The sequence below is a fragment of the Oncorhynchus mykiss genome, chromosome 12 (genome assembly GCF_057628025.1).
Source record: "Oncorhynchus mykiss isolate SJ-2025 chromosome 12, ASM5762802v1, whole genome shotgun sequence".
In the NCBI taxonomy this organism is placed as follows: domain Eukaryota; kingdom Metazoa; phylum Chordata; class Actinopteri; order Salmoniformes; family Salmonidae; genus Oncorhynchus; species Oncorhynchus mykiss.
Genome location: NC_143033.1, coordinates 50,770,240 through 50,788,658, shown reverse-complemented (window position 1 = coordinate 50,788,658; position 18,419 = coordinate 50,770,240). Strand labels below are relative to the sequence as shown.

Genomic DNA, 18,419 nt, shown 5'->3' with positions numbered 1-18,419 from the left:
TACCCTACTTATCCTTTTATCTATAAAATGTATTGCACAACTATACTGAACAAAAATAAACACAAAACGCAACAATTTCCCAAGATCTTACTGAGTTAGTTCATATGAGGAAATCAGTCAATGAAATTAATTCATTAGGCCCTAATCTATGGATTTCACATGACTGGGAATACAGATGTTGATCAGATAGCTTAAAAATGGGCCTCAGGATCTCGTCACGGTATTTCTGTGCATTCAAATTGCCATCAATAAAATGCAATTGTGTTTGTTGTCCGTAGCTTATGTCTGCACATACCATAACCCCACTGTCACCATGGGGCACTCTTTTCACAACGTTGACATCGGCCACCCGCTTCGACTACACAACGCCATACATGCTGTCGGCCATCTGCCCGTATCAGTTGAAACCGGGATTCATCCGTGAAGAGCACACTTCTCCAGTGTGCCAGTGGTCATCGAAGGTGAGCATTTGCCCACTGAAGTCGGTTACGACACCAAACGGCAGTCAGGTCAAGACCCTGGTAAGGACGATGAGCACCCAGATGTGCTTCCCTGAGACGGTTTCTGACAGTTTGTGCAGAAATATTTTGTGCAAACCCAGTTTCATCAGCTGTCCAGGTGGCTAGTCTCAGACGATCCTGCAGGTGAAGAAGCTGGATATGAAGGTCCTGGGCTGGCGTGGTTACACGTGGTCTGCGGTTGTGAGGCTGGTTGGACGTACTGCCAAGTGATCTAAAACGACATTGGAGGCAGCTTATGGTAGAGAAATTAACATTCAACTCTCAGGTAATAGCTCTGGTGGACATTCCTGCAGTCAGCATGTCAATTTGCACGCTCCCTCAAAACTTGAGACATCTGTGGCATTGTGTGACAACTTCACATTTTAGAGTGACCTTTTATTGTCCCCTGCACAAGACGCACCTATATAATGATTGTGCTGTTTAATCAGCTTCTTGATGACACACCTGTCAGGTGGATGGATTACCTTGGCAAAGGAGAAATGCTCACTAACAGCGATGGAAACAAGTTTGAGAGAAATAAGCTGTTTGTGCGTATGGGACATTTCTGGGATTTTCTATTTCAGCTCATGAAACATGGGACCAACACTTTACATGTTGCGTTTATATTTTAGTAGTAGAGTAGACTGGTCTGGATCATCCCTGGCAGACAGGGGGCAGTGTTCCCCTTACTGCTCAGTGGGCAAGCACCAGGGCCATATACCAGCATAGACTTCAGAAAGCACATTGGAGCAGAAGATCTGAGGTTCTGAGAAGGAGGCAAGGCATGGAATCAAGGATAGTTCACTCTGGGATAATTAGGGAGAACTGAGGAATGTGTGAAGACCACGTGGAAAGCCCTTTTCTGTACCCCTCCCGTAAATCATCACATGGCATATTTCTGGCCTTACAATGTTTATTCTTGCAACATGTTCTCAGCCATGGTATTCAGATAATGGCCATTGTCAAGTACATTAGATATTGAAGCAGGCCAATCAACTACAATTATTTTAATGTATAAAATGTTTCAGAAGTTATTGCTCATGTTACATTTGTTGTAATACCCAATTAAAAAACAATAAGCTTGCATGTTAAGAAAACAATCCTATGCATCTGGTAAAAGGAAAGTTGGACAGTAAGGTAATCCATCCATAACAGACCAGGTCCTCCAATCATCGTTTCTGAAGGAGAGGGAGAGAGAGAATAGTTATTGTGGTGTGTCCTAACAGTGTTACCTTGCCTCTGTGTCTGCGATCACTGACCTGAATGAAGCGGATAGGAGGAAGTGATATGTTGGAAGGACTAGTCTAAGACATGACAAAAAGATGAGGAATTATTTTGGGATGAAATAGAATTTACCTGTTTGTTCATGATCTCATCTCTGGTTTTGAAAATAGGGGCATCCTCCACCACAATTCCTTCAGCCATTTCCTTCATTTTCTCCAGGAGGTCTGGACTGTATCTGAGAGAGCATGCAGAAACAAAAGTTAGTTACATTGCATGCCATACATTAGTTACATGATGCTATGCTAGAAGGCATTTTAGCTAAATAACATTTCAAGTACCGGTAGTCAATGCACATTAAGTGTATTATTGTTTACTCACCGACAGCCAAGAAACACGTTGTTGGCCCATACCATGGACAATGCTAGCAGCTGGTCAATGTGTGGGTCCTCAAAGTCGTTTATATTTCTGAATAGGAATTCCCTCCTGGCCTTCCAGTGTTTTTCACTCTCTGAGATGCCACGATATGTATCTACAAGCGTGGCCAAATGCCTGTTTTGATCAATGAATTCCTCGATTTCCACCTCGGCCATGTCGACAAGTAACGCACGCTTCCGTACTACAAAATTGCGTCTTGCAGAGCGGAAGGCAGGAAGCTCATGCGAAAGTCCCAGCAAAGACAGTACAGTATGAAGATCAGCTAAGACTTGTTTTTATTATTTATTATTATTAAACAGTAACATGCAAAACACAAAAACCAGAACAGCCAGAGGGATTACACAGAGAAATAATATAGACATGTAGCGAATAATTTGTTTAGACGTTTTATTTTTTTATGATTCTAAATAGTTTTCCAAATCAGATTTTTTATTCTTTTAAAAGGCCTTTTTTTTCATAAATGTTGGTTTGTGTATAAGAATGTTTCCTACTAAAATAAATACATGTATGACATACTGGAGTTCAATTGTGGAATCAGTGTAGTGAACTAATATGTCAAACTTTCAAAATTGGCCATTGGAATGCATTTTGTTGCCAAGATATATTTTTTTACATCAGTCCAGAACACATCACTATGTAAACAAATACACAATATGTGTTCAATAGATTAATTCACTTGTAACATCAGGTATATATTTAGAAATCAAGCTATTACATGGGTAGAGTCTATGGATAATCTTAAAGGAGAGCCAAGAGTGAGCCAAGCATGGCTCCAGTTCACATCAAATGATGAAGCCTAACTAAATATAGCATTTATAGAATAAATATTTTATCCCACTAGGTATAGCTTTTATTCGTGTCATTTTCCTTGCTTGAAACCTTAAAGTTGTATCTTTCCATAAATTATCTAAGTGTAAATAGATTCCCACTAATTCTATCTAATTGGCTGACAAGGATAATGTTTTTCGAGAACCAGTTACGGTAAAATAACATCTTGTTTCTATCGAATATCGACCCATTATTCCATATAAAACATTTATGAGGTGAAAAGTTGTGTTTATACAGCACGACCCAGCACGTCAAAGCCTGCTTGAAGATCGGCTAAAACTCAGTCTCCAATAGAAATGCCCTTCTTCTATGGGTTTTATGGCAGATTACAACCCCAAAACGTGTATTACCGCCACCAACTGGACGGGGTTGAAAAAAACAAGGTACAAATAAAACCCATACGTGATAGGGAAAACTAACTTAATCCACCCAAAATAAAACTATCAAAAAAACACATTGATAAAACCAAAACCTCCCACTTTTTCCTTCCTTCAAATCTCCATATCTCCCTTCTCAGGCTCCATGACCTGAGAGGGTGGTACGGTTTGTGACAATTTTTTATTTATTTTACCTTTATCCTCCATGCAACTCCTCCACTGAGAAGTCAACAGTCCCAGGAGCCGTTCCGCCACATCCATAATTATATCCATTCCCCACATTGACAGTGCCATTCATCACCATAGCTATAAAGACCACCTTCTTAACCTTTAACATATCTGGGTCCTGTGTTGAATGGCAACCCCTGTTAAAAGGGATGAAGGTTCGAATGGTGCTCCTGACGAGTCACTGAAGGCCTATACACCACAATTTGACTCTTCAGGAGCACCATTCGACCCTTCATCCCTTTTAACATTCCCAAAGACATGGCTTCATGGTTCCCACCATAATTGCAACATGTCACATTTTCATCACTTTTAAAACACATGCTATGATCTTTTCCACTGGTTGAACATCTCGGCTTCTCCCTTCTGCAAACACTTGAAACATTTCCAAAAGCTTTACAATGATCAACACTGCATTGGTCATGGAATAAATGCTCTGACTCTGTAGTTTGCACTTGAGAGACTCCATATAAAAACACAAAAGAACAGATAGGCTCTTCACTTTTTATTCGTTCAACACACGATTCATCCGATGAGCGTCAATCACTCCAGGAATATTTTTAATCTCTGCAACAACGACTTCCCACGAAACGCCAGATATTACCCTCGAGGGGTGCCATGTTCCGAAGAGACACATCAAACTTCTCAAATCGGGTGAGACTCATCACAACCTCAAACTGACCCACAGAAGAACAACAGCAAAAAGCCCACTTCTCGTGATAATAGAAATCCTTGACCATACTTGTTGGCGATGTCATGGCGACGTTGGATAGCAAAACTCATGCGTAGAACGGTCGTCTCGCACCAAACTGCGCATGTGCAAACTGTCAAATCAAAGGCACTCCTTCGATATAAAGTAGTTTTTTACGAAAATGAAAACGTGTCACTTTGTCACTTTTACGAGGTTGAAGTAATAATATATTTAAATAGTTAATACATTGGCTCGAAACTAGGTTGTGCCTTTAGATTTCGAGGAAATTAACAACTAAGGAAGAATTTGTCACTTCTCTCATTGACTTCTCGAACGCCAAACCCCGTTTGGTCTGTTTCGCAAGCGTCCCCGGAAGTTTCGCGATGTTGCGCCTCTGGGTTTAGAAACTCTGTGGTACCAGTATTTATTACAGCGCCATCCTGTGACCGAACAGAGAACAACATTTTCCAAATGTCTGCACTACTATTGATTACTGGATGATTTTTGGGGGAAATCATTATATTGACACCCGACTCTGTGTACAAATATACCCATAATCATGGTAGCATCCACATTAATGTAGAAGTGTTCAGAAACATTAATTATATTCTTATTTACAGTAACACTGACTCCAAAATGACACAATAGATTTTTGACCATTTCTATTTGGCACAACATAATCTGAAACACAACCAAAACAAACTGAAATGCAGTTTTAGAAAAAAGGGTTCCAAAAGTTTGGTCGACTGACCCCATAGAAGAACCCATTTTGGTTCTAGGTAGAACTCTTTTGGGTTCCATGTAGAACCCTCTGTGTAAAAGAGTTCTACCTAGAACCAAAATGGGTTCTTCTATGGGGTCAGTCGACGAACTCAAAAAGGTTCTTCAAAGGTTTTATCCTATGGGGACAGCCGAAGAACCCTTTTAGGTTCTAGAAAGCACCTTTTTTCTAAGAGAGTTGGAATATAGGACAACATACAAAACATTTGTCTACTTTAATACACTAAAAAATGAGTTTGTCCAAATACTTATGGCACCTTCAAATGGGGGGGGGGGGGGGGGGGACTAGATACATTAAGTGCTTTAATTTCTAAACAGTAAAACAGATATGTACGGATATACCCTAAAATAAAAGGCTGAAATTCTGTACTGTCGCCTCATACAATAATTGATCTAAAATCCAAAATGCTGGAGTAGAGCACAATTAAAAGTTTTAGTTTAACTGACCAAATAAATATGTAGGGGGGTGTACCTGGTATGACAATCTATGCCACCTAAAGCATTTTGTTTGGACTGCGAGTCTGTGACCTATATACAGTATCACTCTTACATCACTCCTTTACCCATTTGCCAAAAAAACATCAGATACAGTAAGAACCTATATTCTATTTTGTCACTTGACCTTAGAGAAAGAAAGCCTTTATAAATGAACATTGTGACATATCAAAAATAAATGATATCTTCCCAACCCCAAACTCAGGTTACAGGTTTACTACCAGGCTACAGGCCAAAATAAATAAAGGCCTTTTTTTTCAAAGGCAGGGTTGAATGGAAACCATCCAAGAACATACTGACACATCCTTGGCTGCCTCTTCATGTGATCAGGGCCCCCCTTACAGACATGCCAGGAACTAGATCAGAAAGAAATACTTTACAATTCCGTCAGTTCTGAGGGAGACCACCCTACCTCACTCTGTCTATATGAACAGGTTGGGACAGCATCCTGACAGGTATGAATGAAACAAGACAGGGGATGAAGGCAAAAGTGTAATAGAACATGTAGGTAGGTCTTCCCCTTCAATTGTTATGAGGAGGGTGTCACTTCACTTGACATCTCGAGAAGTCTCCCCTTCACAGTGTCAAATATTTTATATTAATTGGTCATTTTTGGTTATTCTCCGTGATCACGCTCTCCGTAGCCGACGGGAACAAGACGTTTAAACAGGTCAACATTCACAAGGCCGCAGGGGCAGACGGATTACCAGGACGTGTACTCAGAGCATGCGGGGACCAACTGGCAAGTGTCTTCTTTGACATTTTCAACCTCTCCCTGACTGAGTCTGTAATACATACATATTTCAAGAGGACCACCAAAGTCCTTATGCCCAAGAAAGTGAAGGTAACCTGCCTAAATGTCTACCTCCCCGTAGCACTCACATCGGTAGCCATGAAGTGATTTGAAAGGCTGGTCATGGCTCATATCAACACCATCATCCTGGAAACGCTAGACCTACTCCAATTCGCATTCCACCCCAACAGATCCACAGATGACGCAATCTCAATCACACTGCCCTTTCCCACCTGGACAAAAGGAACCTATGTGAGAATGCTGTTCATTGACTAGAGCTCAGCGTTCAACACCATAGTGCCAAGAAAGCTCATCTCGAAGCTAAGGACCCTGGGACTAAACACCTCCCTCTTCAACTGGATCCTGGACTTCCTGACAGGCCGCCCTCAGATGACAAGGGTAGGCAACAACACATCTGCTACGTTGATCCTCAACACTGGGGCCCCTCAGGGGTGCGTTCTTAGTCCCCTCCTGTACTCACTGTTCACCCATGACTGCGTGGCCAAGCACGACTCCAACACCATGATCACTGACAACGATGAGACAACCTATAGGGAGGAGGTCAGAGACCTGGCAGTGTGGTGCCATGACAACAACCTCTCCCTCAATGTGAGCAAGACAAAGGAGATGATCGTGGACTAAAGGAAAAGGAGGGCCAAACACGCCCCCATTCACATCAACGGGGCCGTAGTGGAGCGGGTCGAGAGTTTCAAATCCCTTGGTGTCCACATCACCAACAAACTATCGTGGTCCAAACACATCAAGAAAGTCATGAAGTGGCCATGACAATGCCTTTTCCCCCTCAGGAGACTTAGTATGGGATTTGGTATTGGTCCCCAGATCCTCAAAAAGTTCTACAGCTGCACCATCCTGACAGGTTGCGTCACCACCTGGTATGGCAACTGCTCAGCATCCGATCGTAAAGCGCTCCTCTGCCACTTCTGCTTGTAGGTGTGTGTGCACTCATTAGAAGGGGGAATCCCAGTGGTTAAAATACAATGAGGTGCACACATTCCTATCTCAATCTCCATCAAAAATATCTGCAATCTTGATTATGTTAAATATGGGCAGGTTACAACCCATTTGATCCCCATTCTGTTTATAGCCACATAGCACACCTCTTCACTCAGCATAAAATACACAATGATGCTGAAATAATACACTGTTCCAAGAGGCTTGGCAACACATATTTTTGATGAGTCATCTAATGTATGCTTAGTCAAGAGAAAACTGTAATTGGGAGACATGGAGACAACAGGTAGCCTTTTCAGCAGCATGCTGGGAATGAGCCAAGGAAGAAGTACCCCCACTCCAATATCACATGGGCCCTGGTCAAAAGTAGTGCAGCATATAAGGGAATAGGGAGCCATTTGGGACGCAACCTGAGAAGGTCACTGCCTCACAAATGGGACAAGTATGAGAGAAGTAAAGGAAAACACATGATGACTTGAATACAGATGGAGATAGTAGATCTCAATCATCGGTTTCTGACTCAGGAGACAATGATTACATCTTCATACCTCGGTTTAAAACATTGTACCCTTTTAAATCACTGTTATTTTTAAAGGCTGTACTATATCATTATACAATACTGCTGTGCTGATGATCTCTATAGGGATTTAAAGCATGAAAGGGCTGTAATGTAAAAAATCAACGGATGGCCTAGATAATTCTAGGAGTCTAGACCATAATGAAACAAATTTGAGGATCTGTCTTTCTTTCTGCAGGTGTTTCAGTCTGACAGTCTCCCAGGTTTGTCAGGCTGCACTAGAATAACCTCTGAACTATCAGAAATGGCACCAATTCTCCAGTCCCGACAAGCAGTTTGTTGTAATATTATCAATCATAAGATACAGTGGCATTGATGTAGGTAGCTGACATTTGGATGCCCTGGCCTGGCCTAATCAAAAGCCTATTGGATGCCACAATCAAACCGAAAGGACATACAGTACCTTGAATGAAAGAGAACCACAACGTACACTTACACAGGCCCTTCTAATGAGAGGAGGGTTGCGTCCCATTTGGCACCATATTCCCTTTAAAGTGTATATAGGGAATAGATTGGCATTTGGGACAGACATGATATATGTTGCAGCATGGATGAATTTTCTGCTAAATAAACGATGAGTCCAGCAGACAGTAAATTAACGGTCAGTACAATCAAATACCCATGGAGTGGCATTGTGTGTTTTCTCAAGGGACTTAATCCACCTGTGGTGCGGGGCAGGCTGCTACAGCAATTTTGAATCTGTGCCAGAAAAAGCTAGTGTGTCTATCATTTCACTTGGGGGAGGGGGGGGGGGGTATTGGTACACTAATACAGAACAATTAAATGCCCAGGGCACTACTTATGTGAAAAAAATATTTATTTCCAAAATACCTGTTTTTTTCCCCCTCAGATTTTTTCAGAGGGTGCACCCTCACTTCCCGCGGTTATGTGAGATGGGTAAAGAAAAGCCTGCCCCGCTTGTATATATATATATATATATATATATATATTTTTTTTTTAGAAATGCGTGCCAAGGGTGCAAATATATGATGTCAGAAACACAACAACAATCATTGATATAGAAAAAAAATACTGCCATGCATCATTGGCTGGGTGGCCACGCGCATTTACATGAAGGTGCGTGCGATTACTACCAGATACACAGTAACCCTCACCGGAAAATATACTAAGGTTAAGACAATCCAATAATTCCATGCAGAGCGTTTGATGTCGAACTTTCTGTAATGGTATTCACTTCTATTCAATTTCGCTCCGGCCCAGGTCCAATGATTTTGTTTATTTTCGAACGCTTCTGCATGGGAATTGTACAATGTCCCTTTTTTTAATCTTCAACCTAGACTGGTGGAGATCCGGCAAAATACAGATCACTCCTAATAGAAAGTAGCAAATGCTGTGGAATTGATATCACTTGTCTGTGTGAACTAACAGCATGGCTTGGCGTGGATTGAAATAGGCTATGAAAAACGTTTGAAAGTAAGCCTAACGTTATTTCCACGTTTCTTCAATGTCTTTCTTATTACGAAAGGAAATATGAATAGCCCATTTTTTTTCTCGGTAAATGCCCAATTATTGAGCAGATATTACCCGATTTAACAAACCGCTTACACTAAACGGTGGCGTTCACTTTCAAACGAGTGATAGGTGAAGAATATAATTCCATTTGATTTCCATGTCAGGTTTTTGGCGAAATGAACCCATCGTAAAGACATTTGAATCGGCTTTCAGTAACGGCAAAATGTAAAGTACGTCATTAATATGGCGCCAAAAGAGTTTAAAGTAGGAGCTTATTTTTGTTGTGAGGTTGCAGAACCCTCGCACAAGAGGGAGAACATGAGCGGGCAAGAGGGGAAACGAATGGGCAGGCGACTGGGTTTTTCCGGCAGAACGTCTCGAAACTAGCTTGCAACATTTCATTCCATGAAAATGAAGCACATATATATATTTTTTCTTCTCCCCTACTGGATCTGAAAACACACTCACGTGACAAATCGGGACCTGGGGGATATATCACATTGGACTATTTTCAAATGCGACATGGCTTTGAAAATTAGATTTGTTAGCTTACCTTGCTATACCCGGCATAGCTTTAGCTTACATTAGAACTGACTTGCTGGCTGCAGCTCGAGGCTATCTTGCAAGCCGTTAGACAATTTGGATTTACGGATGATACTCCAAAAGTCTGCTAAAGGTAGCTAACAGTTAGCTACATTTAACTGTATTTAGCTGATAACTGCGAAGGCGGCCATCGCAGTTTTGTGTAATAATGTTATGCTGCCGGATAGACTTTATAATGGATTAAATTAGTAAATTGCTACTTTTTATTTGGACTCTCTTGGGAGAGCATCTGATCGACGTGCTGTCACCACAGCCTCGCAGGCACGTCCTGTCACCAACGTGGATAGTCGGTGGGCTAACGTTAACTAGCTAACTAGCTAGGGTAGTTGCACTGGAATTTGACCACCGTGAAATTCACTGTCACTACATGTGGTTAACTTCAAATGATTTCGTGATTTCTCATCGTCCAGAGTCGAGGACGTTTTCGCCATCGGAAGCTGACTGCAATCAAGGTAAAAAGGTAGGTTCGATTTTGGTTTCTTCCCCCAAGAAGTACAGTAGTAGCATGTAACGTTAGCACAGGGGGGAAAAAGCACACTTCCAGAGCTGGTAGTGAAATGTGTAACGTTAGTGCATGTGGGTCAGATGGTTGTGATAGCCACACAAATAGTTAACGAGAAGAACGTTCAACTGCAACTTCTTATTTTCGAAAATATGAAAATGTCAGGTCCCAGTTCACAAGCAATGTTAGCAACGCCAACTACGCAGCGAGTATTATTTACAGGCGGGCGGTCATAGCTATGTTCACCGCTGTTATGAAATAATTACGGTAGCGGGATTTTCCTGAGGTGCTCTTGCGTAACATGCTTCAGTGAAACAAATGGCTAATTAATTATTTTGTTGAATTCGAAGCAATTATTGACAACTTATGCATGAGTCGTGCAAGTGTGTGTGACGCGAGGGACCGCGTCTCGCCAACATATGGCGCTGAAAATGCACATGCTGGGCTAATGACGAGTGATCGGATATTATCTGCCCGTTGAAAATATCAAATGAGCAGAATTTTTGGTAATAACGATTGCGCTATAAAACTGGATTTGTCTAAAGTTACTGTCGCCATCCAGTGTCGCTCGCTTGTGGGTTTGAAATCGCACGTGAATGCCAATTGCGTTCCCAAGAAGTGGAGTGTGTATTTCGGAAGGCTAAGCACGCACCTATCTAAGAATTAGAACAAGCTTGTTAACTCTCCTCTCCCTCTCCCCTCCCTGGCTCTCGCTGTGCAGTTCTAACTGTAGGGGGAGTGGCTATTGTTTACCTTCAGAAACTCTGTGCTCATAGATCGGTGGGGGGGGGGGGGGGGGGGGGTGTTGGTGCTGCGCATGGCGAGTAGAGGGGACAGAGCAGCATCTTGATGTTCCCATTTTAAGAAACGAGAACTGTTCATAATCAGATGTATTTGGGGTCAAGATATTTTCAGTGTTTTGAATTACACATTGAGACTCTCGTAAGTGCCACGCGCTGAAATCTTTGATAGTTGTGGGGGGGCTCACATTTTATATTTTCAGTTCTAATTGGGAGAGGGGTTTTGGTTTGTTATGGGGGGTGCCAATGTATGTGAAGTTTACTTTACAGCACATAACCTCGAGTACATCCAAATGTTATTATGTATTCATGGTCCTCTTTAACAACAAACAAAGAAGTAAACATTTCTTACAATCCATTACCTCCAGTGATTTAGAGTAGTAGACTGCGCAATCCATCCTGCTCCTCTTATTGCACACATGTAATTGAACTGGTCCCTTCCTTGAATCAATTAAGTCTGAATCATGTTGGGACCCCCCCCCCCCCATGAAACAGGAGATGAGTCATGGTGTGGGGGCATAAGAGCGCTCTCTCAATTAAATTTAAATTCAAAGGGCTTTATTTGCATGGGGAAACATGTTTACATTGCCAAAGCAATTGAAATAGATAATAAACAAAACTGAAATGAACAGTAAACATTACACTCACAAGTTTCAAACTAATAGACATTTCAAATATTATATTATGGCTATGTACAGTGTTGTAACAATGTGAAAATAGTTGAAGTACAAAAGGGGAAATAAATAAACTGATAAATATAGGTTCTATTTACAATGGAGTTTATTCTTCGCTGGTAGCTCATTTCTTGTGGCAAGATGTCACATCTTGCTGCTGTGATGGCACACTGTGGTAGTAGATATGAGTTTATCAAAATTTGAGTTGTGTTTCGAATTCTTTGTGGGTCTGTGTAATCTGAGGGAAATACTTTTGGTCATGTAGTGTATGTGGGCACCTGGTCGTCGAACATCTAATTCCAAATTATGGGTATTTAATATTGAGTTGCCCCCCCCCCCCCCATTTCCGCTATAACAGCCTCCTCTATTCTGGGAAAGCTTTCCACTAGATATTGGAAAATTGCTTCCATTCAGCCACGAGCATTTGTTAGGTCGCACTGATGTTGGGCGATTAGGCCTGGCTCACAGTCGGCGTTCTAATTCATCCCAAAGGTGTTTGATGCGGGTCAGGGCTCTGTGCAGGCCAGTCAAGTTCTTCCACATCGATCTTGAAAAAACAGTTCTGTATGGACCTTGCTTTGTGCACGGGGGCATTGTCATGCTGAAACAGGGAAAGGTGGCATCCTATGATTGTGCCACGCTGAAGGTCATTGATCTCTTCAGTAAGGCAATTCTACTGCCAATGTCTGTCTATGGAGTTTGCACGGCTGTGTGCTCGATTTTTATACACCTGTAAGCAACAGGTGTGGCTGAAATAGCCGAATCCACTGATTTATACGGGGTGTCCACATACTTTTGTGTGTGTGTATATAGTTTACGTGTCTAATATAGTCATACATTTGGCAGGAAGTTAGGAAGTGCATCTCTCTCTCTCGGTCAGATACTCTTACCTAGAAAAACACAGTTGATTACATAGAGGGGGGAGGTGGGGGTCGCTCGGTTGAGTGTGTACATGTGTGTTAGTAATCTATGTTACAGGTGCATGTGTGGGCGGGCTCCTAATCTGCGTATGTGTGTGTTAGTAGCACTCTCTGATTGAAAAAAGGGGGCAAGTACCTCACATGATCTGCAGTATGGTATTAACAGCTACTCCACAGGGGTTTCATGAATGGAGTCACTGACTGCTGCTCATGTCATTTTAACATCTCTCCAACTGTACACACACACTCGCCTCAGTAACCTCCCCAAGCAGTGTGTGTGTGTTACTGCTACGTGTCAAGGGAGGGAAATGACATCCACGCAGGGGGAAAGGAATAGGAAGGGTAAGAGTCTAGGTGGGCATTTGCGCTTCAGCAAAGGAAGAGGAAGTGATTTATTTATGTTCCACTTTTTTTAAACCTTTATTTAACTAGGCAAGTCAGTTCAGAACTAATTCTTATTTTCAATGAAGGCCTAGGAACAGTGGGTTAACTGCCTTGTTCAGTGGCAGAACGACAGATGTTTACCTTCTCAGCTCGGGGATTCGATCTTGCAACCTTTCGGTTACTAGTCAAACGCTAATCCATTGTATACGATGCGAACAGGTGACTGACGTTTCCACGACAAACTGCCGTCAACGTCAGTCACCTGTTCACCTTTTTGTTGTTGTGTGGTGCTCCAACTCCTTTTTTACCTCGAATTGGTCCCTATTTTGTACGTTTTTGTTCTCTCTTGGTAAGGCATTCTCGTGAATAGGGATGGTTGTTGGCTTGAGCTCATTTCATCGTCCTTGGCTGTTTTTCTCCTTACATGTGTAGCGGTGTGTGTTGTAGCCTGTGCGTGTGTGACCATGTACTTGCATGCTTGTTTGTGTGTAAGCGTGTGCATGCATCATGTTTATGTAAGAACGTTTGTGTGTGCTTTCATGTCTCTGTGTGTGTGTGTGTGTGTTCTCTGTTGCGGATGGCCCTGCTGTGGCCTGGAATGGATGCTCATTAACTGAGCCTGTCAAGGTCTCAGTGGGAGCCTGCTGTTCAGTGGGCAGAGGGCGGATGAAATCTCTGGAAACGCCAGGAGATGAATGTCTTTCACCCGGCCCGGTGACTCACGAATTGTTATTGAAATATAATTGCGGAGCAGGGTATGATGCAGGAGGAATGGAAAATGTAGTTTTATTATTTTTTTTCTCTTTTCCCCTCGGCTGTGATGCAGGACTGGAACACAAAACACACAAGCTAAACAAACATACATGCAACACATTTCAAAAGGCTTTTTTGGAATAACAGCTTTTCATGCTTTCTTTGACACTGTCCTTCTGAATAAGGGAAATAATAAAGCCCAGCTCCTGTGGCAGTCAGTGGTACTGAACAAATGACACTTGTCAAACTACTGGTTCTGTCCCAAATGGTACCATATTCCCTACATAGTGCACTACTTTTGACCAGAGCCCTATGGGCCCTTTATATAAAAATACAAAAAAGTAGTGCGCTATAAATTGATGCCATTGGGGACGCAAACTGTGTACCAGACCTTGGGATAGAACGCAAGTCCCCAGCCTGTTCAAGAAGGTAATCGGAGGCTTTGCTGATGGTGATACAGTCGGTGGTTGTCAGGTGGCTGTCTTTTTCCCCCTGCCCTTTTCACCTTGCATCAAAGCCAGGTAAATTACCCAGCATCTCTAGTTTCCCGGCACATGAAAAGGCTTGAAAAACGGTCCATTTTTATGTCTGCCGGCAGTGCCTGATTACACCAGTCAGTAGCCTCTGTAAAGCAAGGCGTCTTTAAAAAGCACCAAGCTTTGGGTTGGTATCTGTATTTACTGCTGTCCGCTAATAATCAACACAACACCAACCCTTTTACAAGGATACACATCCAAAAAGCAGCGTTCATTCTCTGATTGCAACAAATGGTAAAGGCCACAATTTGGGAATGAAAGGAAACGATAAACAACAGTCGGTCCCCTAGGTTTTAACTCTTTATTCACCTCAAGGTAACACAAGTGTCCAGCCAGGAAACTTAAATGGTTGGACATATGCTTGCTTGGGCCCCTGTTGTAAATGAGGGGTAGGGGGGGTAAACAGGGTGGTGGTGGTGGGAGGAGGAAGATAAACAGGGAGGTAGCCAGGCCCGTGTTAGTGTGAGTGAAGGGCAATGTGCACTCCTCCATCCCTCACTGGGGCTAATGAACTCCTGATGGCAGGGGAGGTGAGAGCAGGGGGATTAATCTCCTCTTTTCCTCCTGCAACAGCCCTCCTCTCCCTCTTCCCTTGTTTTGGCACTCAGGTCCCTTTCATTGTTTGTCAGCACTGTCAGGAGAGGGAGCGAGAGAGAGACTGTAGAAAATGATTTGGTTCTGCCCCCCCCCCCACCCCCCTTCCTGCTTCCACCTCTTTACTTATGTTATTTTTTTCCCCCCATAATGCAGCAGCGTCAATAAATATTGTCTTAATACCTGTGGCTGGACCGGAGCCGTGAAGGTGATGTTAAAGGAAATCCGTGATATTTTTGTTGTTCATATGTTGGGCTGGTCCCCTAGGGTCGCTGCTGAGGTCATTCCGTGAGGGAATGGTTGTGTCCCAACATGGCATCCTATTAGTTAGGGTCAAAATTAGTGCACTGAATAGTGATAAGTGTGCCATTTTGAAACCGCAGCAGAATCCTCATGGGAGAGTAGCCTACGACTATGCCACACAATGTAGCCATGGAAGGGCCACAGACCAAATGCACCCTCGGGAGCAGGCAGCAAGCAAAATGAGCAACAAACATATCATGGATTTAGAGGCTAAGTACACACGGCTGTGTCTCAATAGCAATAAAACACCGGTCTCATGAACAATCTTTTAAGCACCACAAGCCCACATGCTAGTGAGCGACCAGCAAATTTTCACATTTTATATTTTATGTATGTATGTATGTGCTAACAAGGGAGAACATTTGGAACTGTTATGAGTAGACCCTCCTGTCTTTCTCCAACTGTTTGAACAGCGTGTTACTGTCCACTTTGTTCAGATGTTGAAATCAAGTGGTCTACCTTATTTCTCAGAATGAGAATTAGTTGGCAATTCCTTATAATTGTTTCATGCTTATTGCACGTTTTTATAATACACAGCCTAGCTAGTTAGTATTAGAGGTCGACCGATTTAATCCGAATGGACGATTTTAATTAGGGCCAATTTCAAGTTTTCATAACAATCGGAAATAGGTATTTTTGGGCGCCGATTTACGATTTTATATAAAAAATAAAAAAAAACTTTATTTAACTAGGCAAGTCAGTTAAGAACACGTTCTTATTTTCAATGACTGCCTAGGAACTGTGGGTTAACTGCCTTCTTCAGGGGCAGAACGACAGATTTTCACCTTGTCAGCTCAGGGGTTTCAATCTTGCAACCGCACAGTTAACTAGTCCAACGCTCTAACCATTGCACTCCAAGAGCCTGTTATGCAAATGCAGTAAGCCAAGGTAAATTGCTAGCTAGCATTAAACTTATTTTATAAAAAACCATCAATCATAATCACTAGTTATAACTACTGATCCAATTTAGCAGGCAATATTAACCAGGTGAAATTGTCATTTCTCTTGCGTTCATTGCACGCAGAGTCAGGGTATATGCAACAGTTTGGGCTGCCTGGCTCATTGCGAACTAATTTACAATAATTTTATGTAATTATGACATACATGAAGGTTGTGCAATGTAACAAGAATATTTAGACTTAGGGATGCCACCCGTTAGATAAAATACCGAACGGTTCCGTATTTCACTGAAATAATAAACGTTTTGTTTTCGAAATGATAGTTTCCGGATTCGATCATATTAATGACCAAAGGCTCGTATTTCTGTGTGTTATTATCTTATAATAAGTCTGATTTGATAGAGCAGTCTGACTGAGCAGCAGCAGGCCCGTAGTCATTCATTCAAACAGCACTTTCGTGCGTTTTGCCAGCAGCTCTTCGCAAGCACAGTGCTGTTTATGACTTCAAGCCTATCAGCCTAATGTCTGGTGTAACCGATGTGAAATGGCTAGCTAGTTAGCTGGGTGTGCGCTAATACTGTTTCAAATGTCACTCGCTTTTAGATTTGGAGTAGTTATTCCCCTTGCTCTGGAAGGGCCGCGGCTTTTGTGGAGCGATGGGTAACTATGCTTCGAGTGTGGCTGTTGTCGATGTGTTCCTGGTTCGAGCCCAGGTAGGGGAGAGGAGAGGGACGGAAGCCATACTGTTACACTGGCAATAATAAAGTGCCTATAAGAACATCCAATAGTCAAAGCTATATGAAATACATATGGTATAGAGAGAAATAGTCCTATAAATACTATATTAACTAAAACATCTTACCTTGGAATATTGAAGACTCATGTTAAAAGGAACCACCAACTTTCATATGTTCTCATGTTCTGAGCAAGGAACTTAAACGTTAGCTTTTTTACATGGCACATATTGCACTTTCTTCTCCAACACTGTGTTTTTGCATTATTTAAACCAAATTGAACATGTTTCATTATTTATTTGAGGCTAAATTGATTTTATTTATGTTTTATATTAAGTTAAAATAAGTGTTAATTCAGTATTGTTGTAATTGTCATTATTACAAATAAAAAAATCGGCCGATTTTAATCTGTATCGGTGTTGAACAATCATAATCGGTCGACCTCTAGTTAGTGTAACAGTCTTTTGGCTAAAATATAGCTAGCGGTAGAGCAGTGCTGCACGCAACAAACTGAGCAGACATTTTCCAGAATGAATGTCCGTTGATACTCCTGTTTTAGTAGTGTCTGCTCTGCATGCAGTTTGAGGAGTTGAGACATAAAAAGGGTAACTTCTCTATTTCAGTAAAATAATGTTTGTCTTTCGGTGTCCATATGATTGATTTCGTTGGACAGAATCTCAAATACAAATAAGTTGAAACCGCTTGTCAGAGAGGAGGAAGTGATCACGTGTGTGTGTGTGTGTGTGTGAAAGAATGGGAAGGTGCACAATCGCAGCCGACGGAGACGAGACCAAAAAGACAACATGAGAAGAAGTGGACATAAATGCTCATGAAAATACCAACTTGATTCTGCCTCCCGAGTGGCGCAGTGGACTAAGGAACATCCCTGCCGGCCAAACCCTCCCCTAACCCGGACTGCGCTGGGCCAAACGTGCGCCGCCCCATGGGTCTCCCGGTCGCGGTTGGCTGCGACAGAGCCTGGACTCGAGCCAGGTTCTCTAGTAGTACAGCTAACACTGCGATGCAGGCTCTGTCGCAGCCAACCGCGACCGGGAGACCCATGGGGCGGCGCACATTTGGCCCAGCGCAGTCCGGGTTAGGGGAGGGTTTGGCCGGCAGGGATGTTCCTGTCCCATCGCACACTCCTGTGGAGGGCCGGGTGCAATGCACGCTGACATGGTCAAATCAAATTGTATTAGACACATGCGCCGAATACAACAGGCGTTGGTAGACCTTACAGTGAAATGCTTACTCACGAGCCCCTAACCAACAGTGCAGTTTAAAAACAAATATGGACAAGAAGAAAAGTAATTTTAAAGAGCAGCAGTAAAAAACAACTACATATAC

At 42.4% G+C, this 18,419-nt stretch overlaps 2 protein-coding genes across 3 annotated transcripts in view; one reads left to right on the top strand and one right to left on the bottom strand.

Moving 5' to 3' along the window:
- Window positions 1-1,395: 1,395 nt before the first annotated feature.
- Window positions 1,396-2,406, bottom strand: LOC110537726 (XRN2 binding domain-containing protein 1). Its single transcript, XM_021624061.3, has 3 exons — window positions 2,103-2,406; window positions 1,857-1,959; window positions 1,396-1,678 (listed from the first exon to the last, which is right to left on the bottom strand). Exons 1-3 carry the CDS (start codon window positions 2,312-2,314, stop codon window positions 1,670-1,672), a joined length of 324 nt encoding a protein of 107 aa, XP_021479736.1. The 5' UTR covers window positions 2,315-2,406; the 3' UTR covers window positions 1,396-1,669.
- A 6,576-nt stretch (window positions 2,407-8,982) lies between these two features.
- LOC110537725 (protein Jade-1) overlaps window positions 8,983-18,419 on the top strand; it is a 144,446-nt gene continuing 135,009 nt past the window's right edge. For both annotated transcript variants that reach the window (XM_090192729.1, XM_036937730.2), the window contains exon 1: window positions 8,983-10,433. In XM_090192729.1, the coding sequence (XP_090048855.1) occupies window positions 10,341-10,433 (93 nt within the window). In that variant the 5' untranslated portion in view covers window positions 8,983-10,340. The remainder of the gene's footprint in view (window positions 10,434-18,419) is intronic.

What these genes read in the sequence shown, in the direction of transcription:
- LOC110537726 (XM_021624061.3), bottom strand. Translation starts at nt 2,314, where the DNA reads ATGGCCGAGGTGGAAATCGAGGAATTCATTGATCAAAACAGGCATTTG. An exon ending in AACGTGTTTCTTGGCTGTCG is followed by an intron (nt 1,960 to 2,102) that starts GTGAGTAAACAA and finishes ATGCTCTCTCAG; the next exon opens with ATACAGTCCAGACCTCCTGG.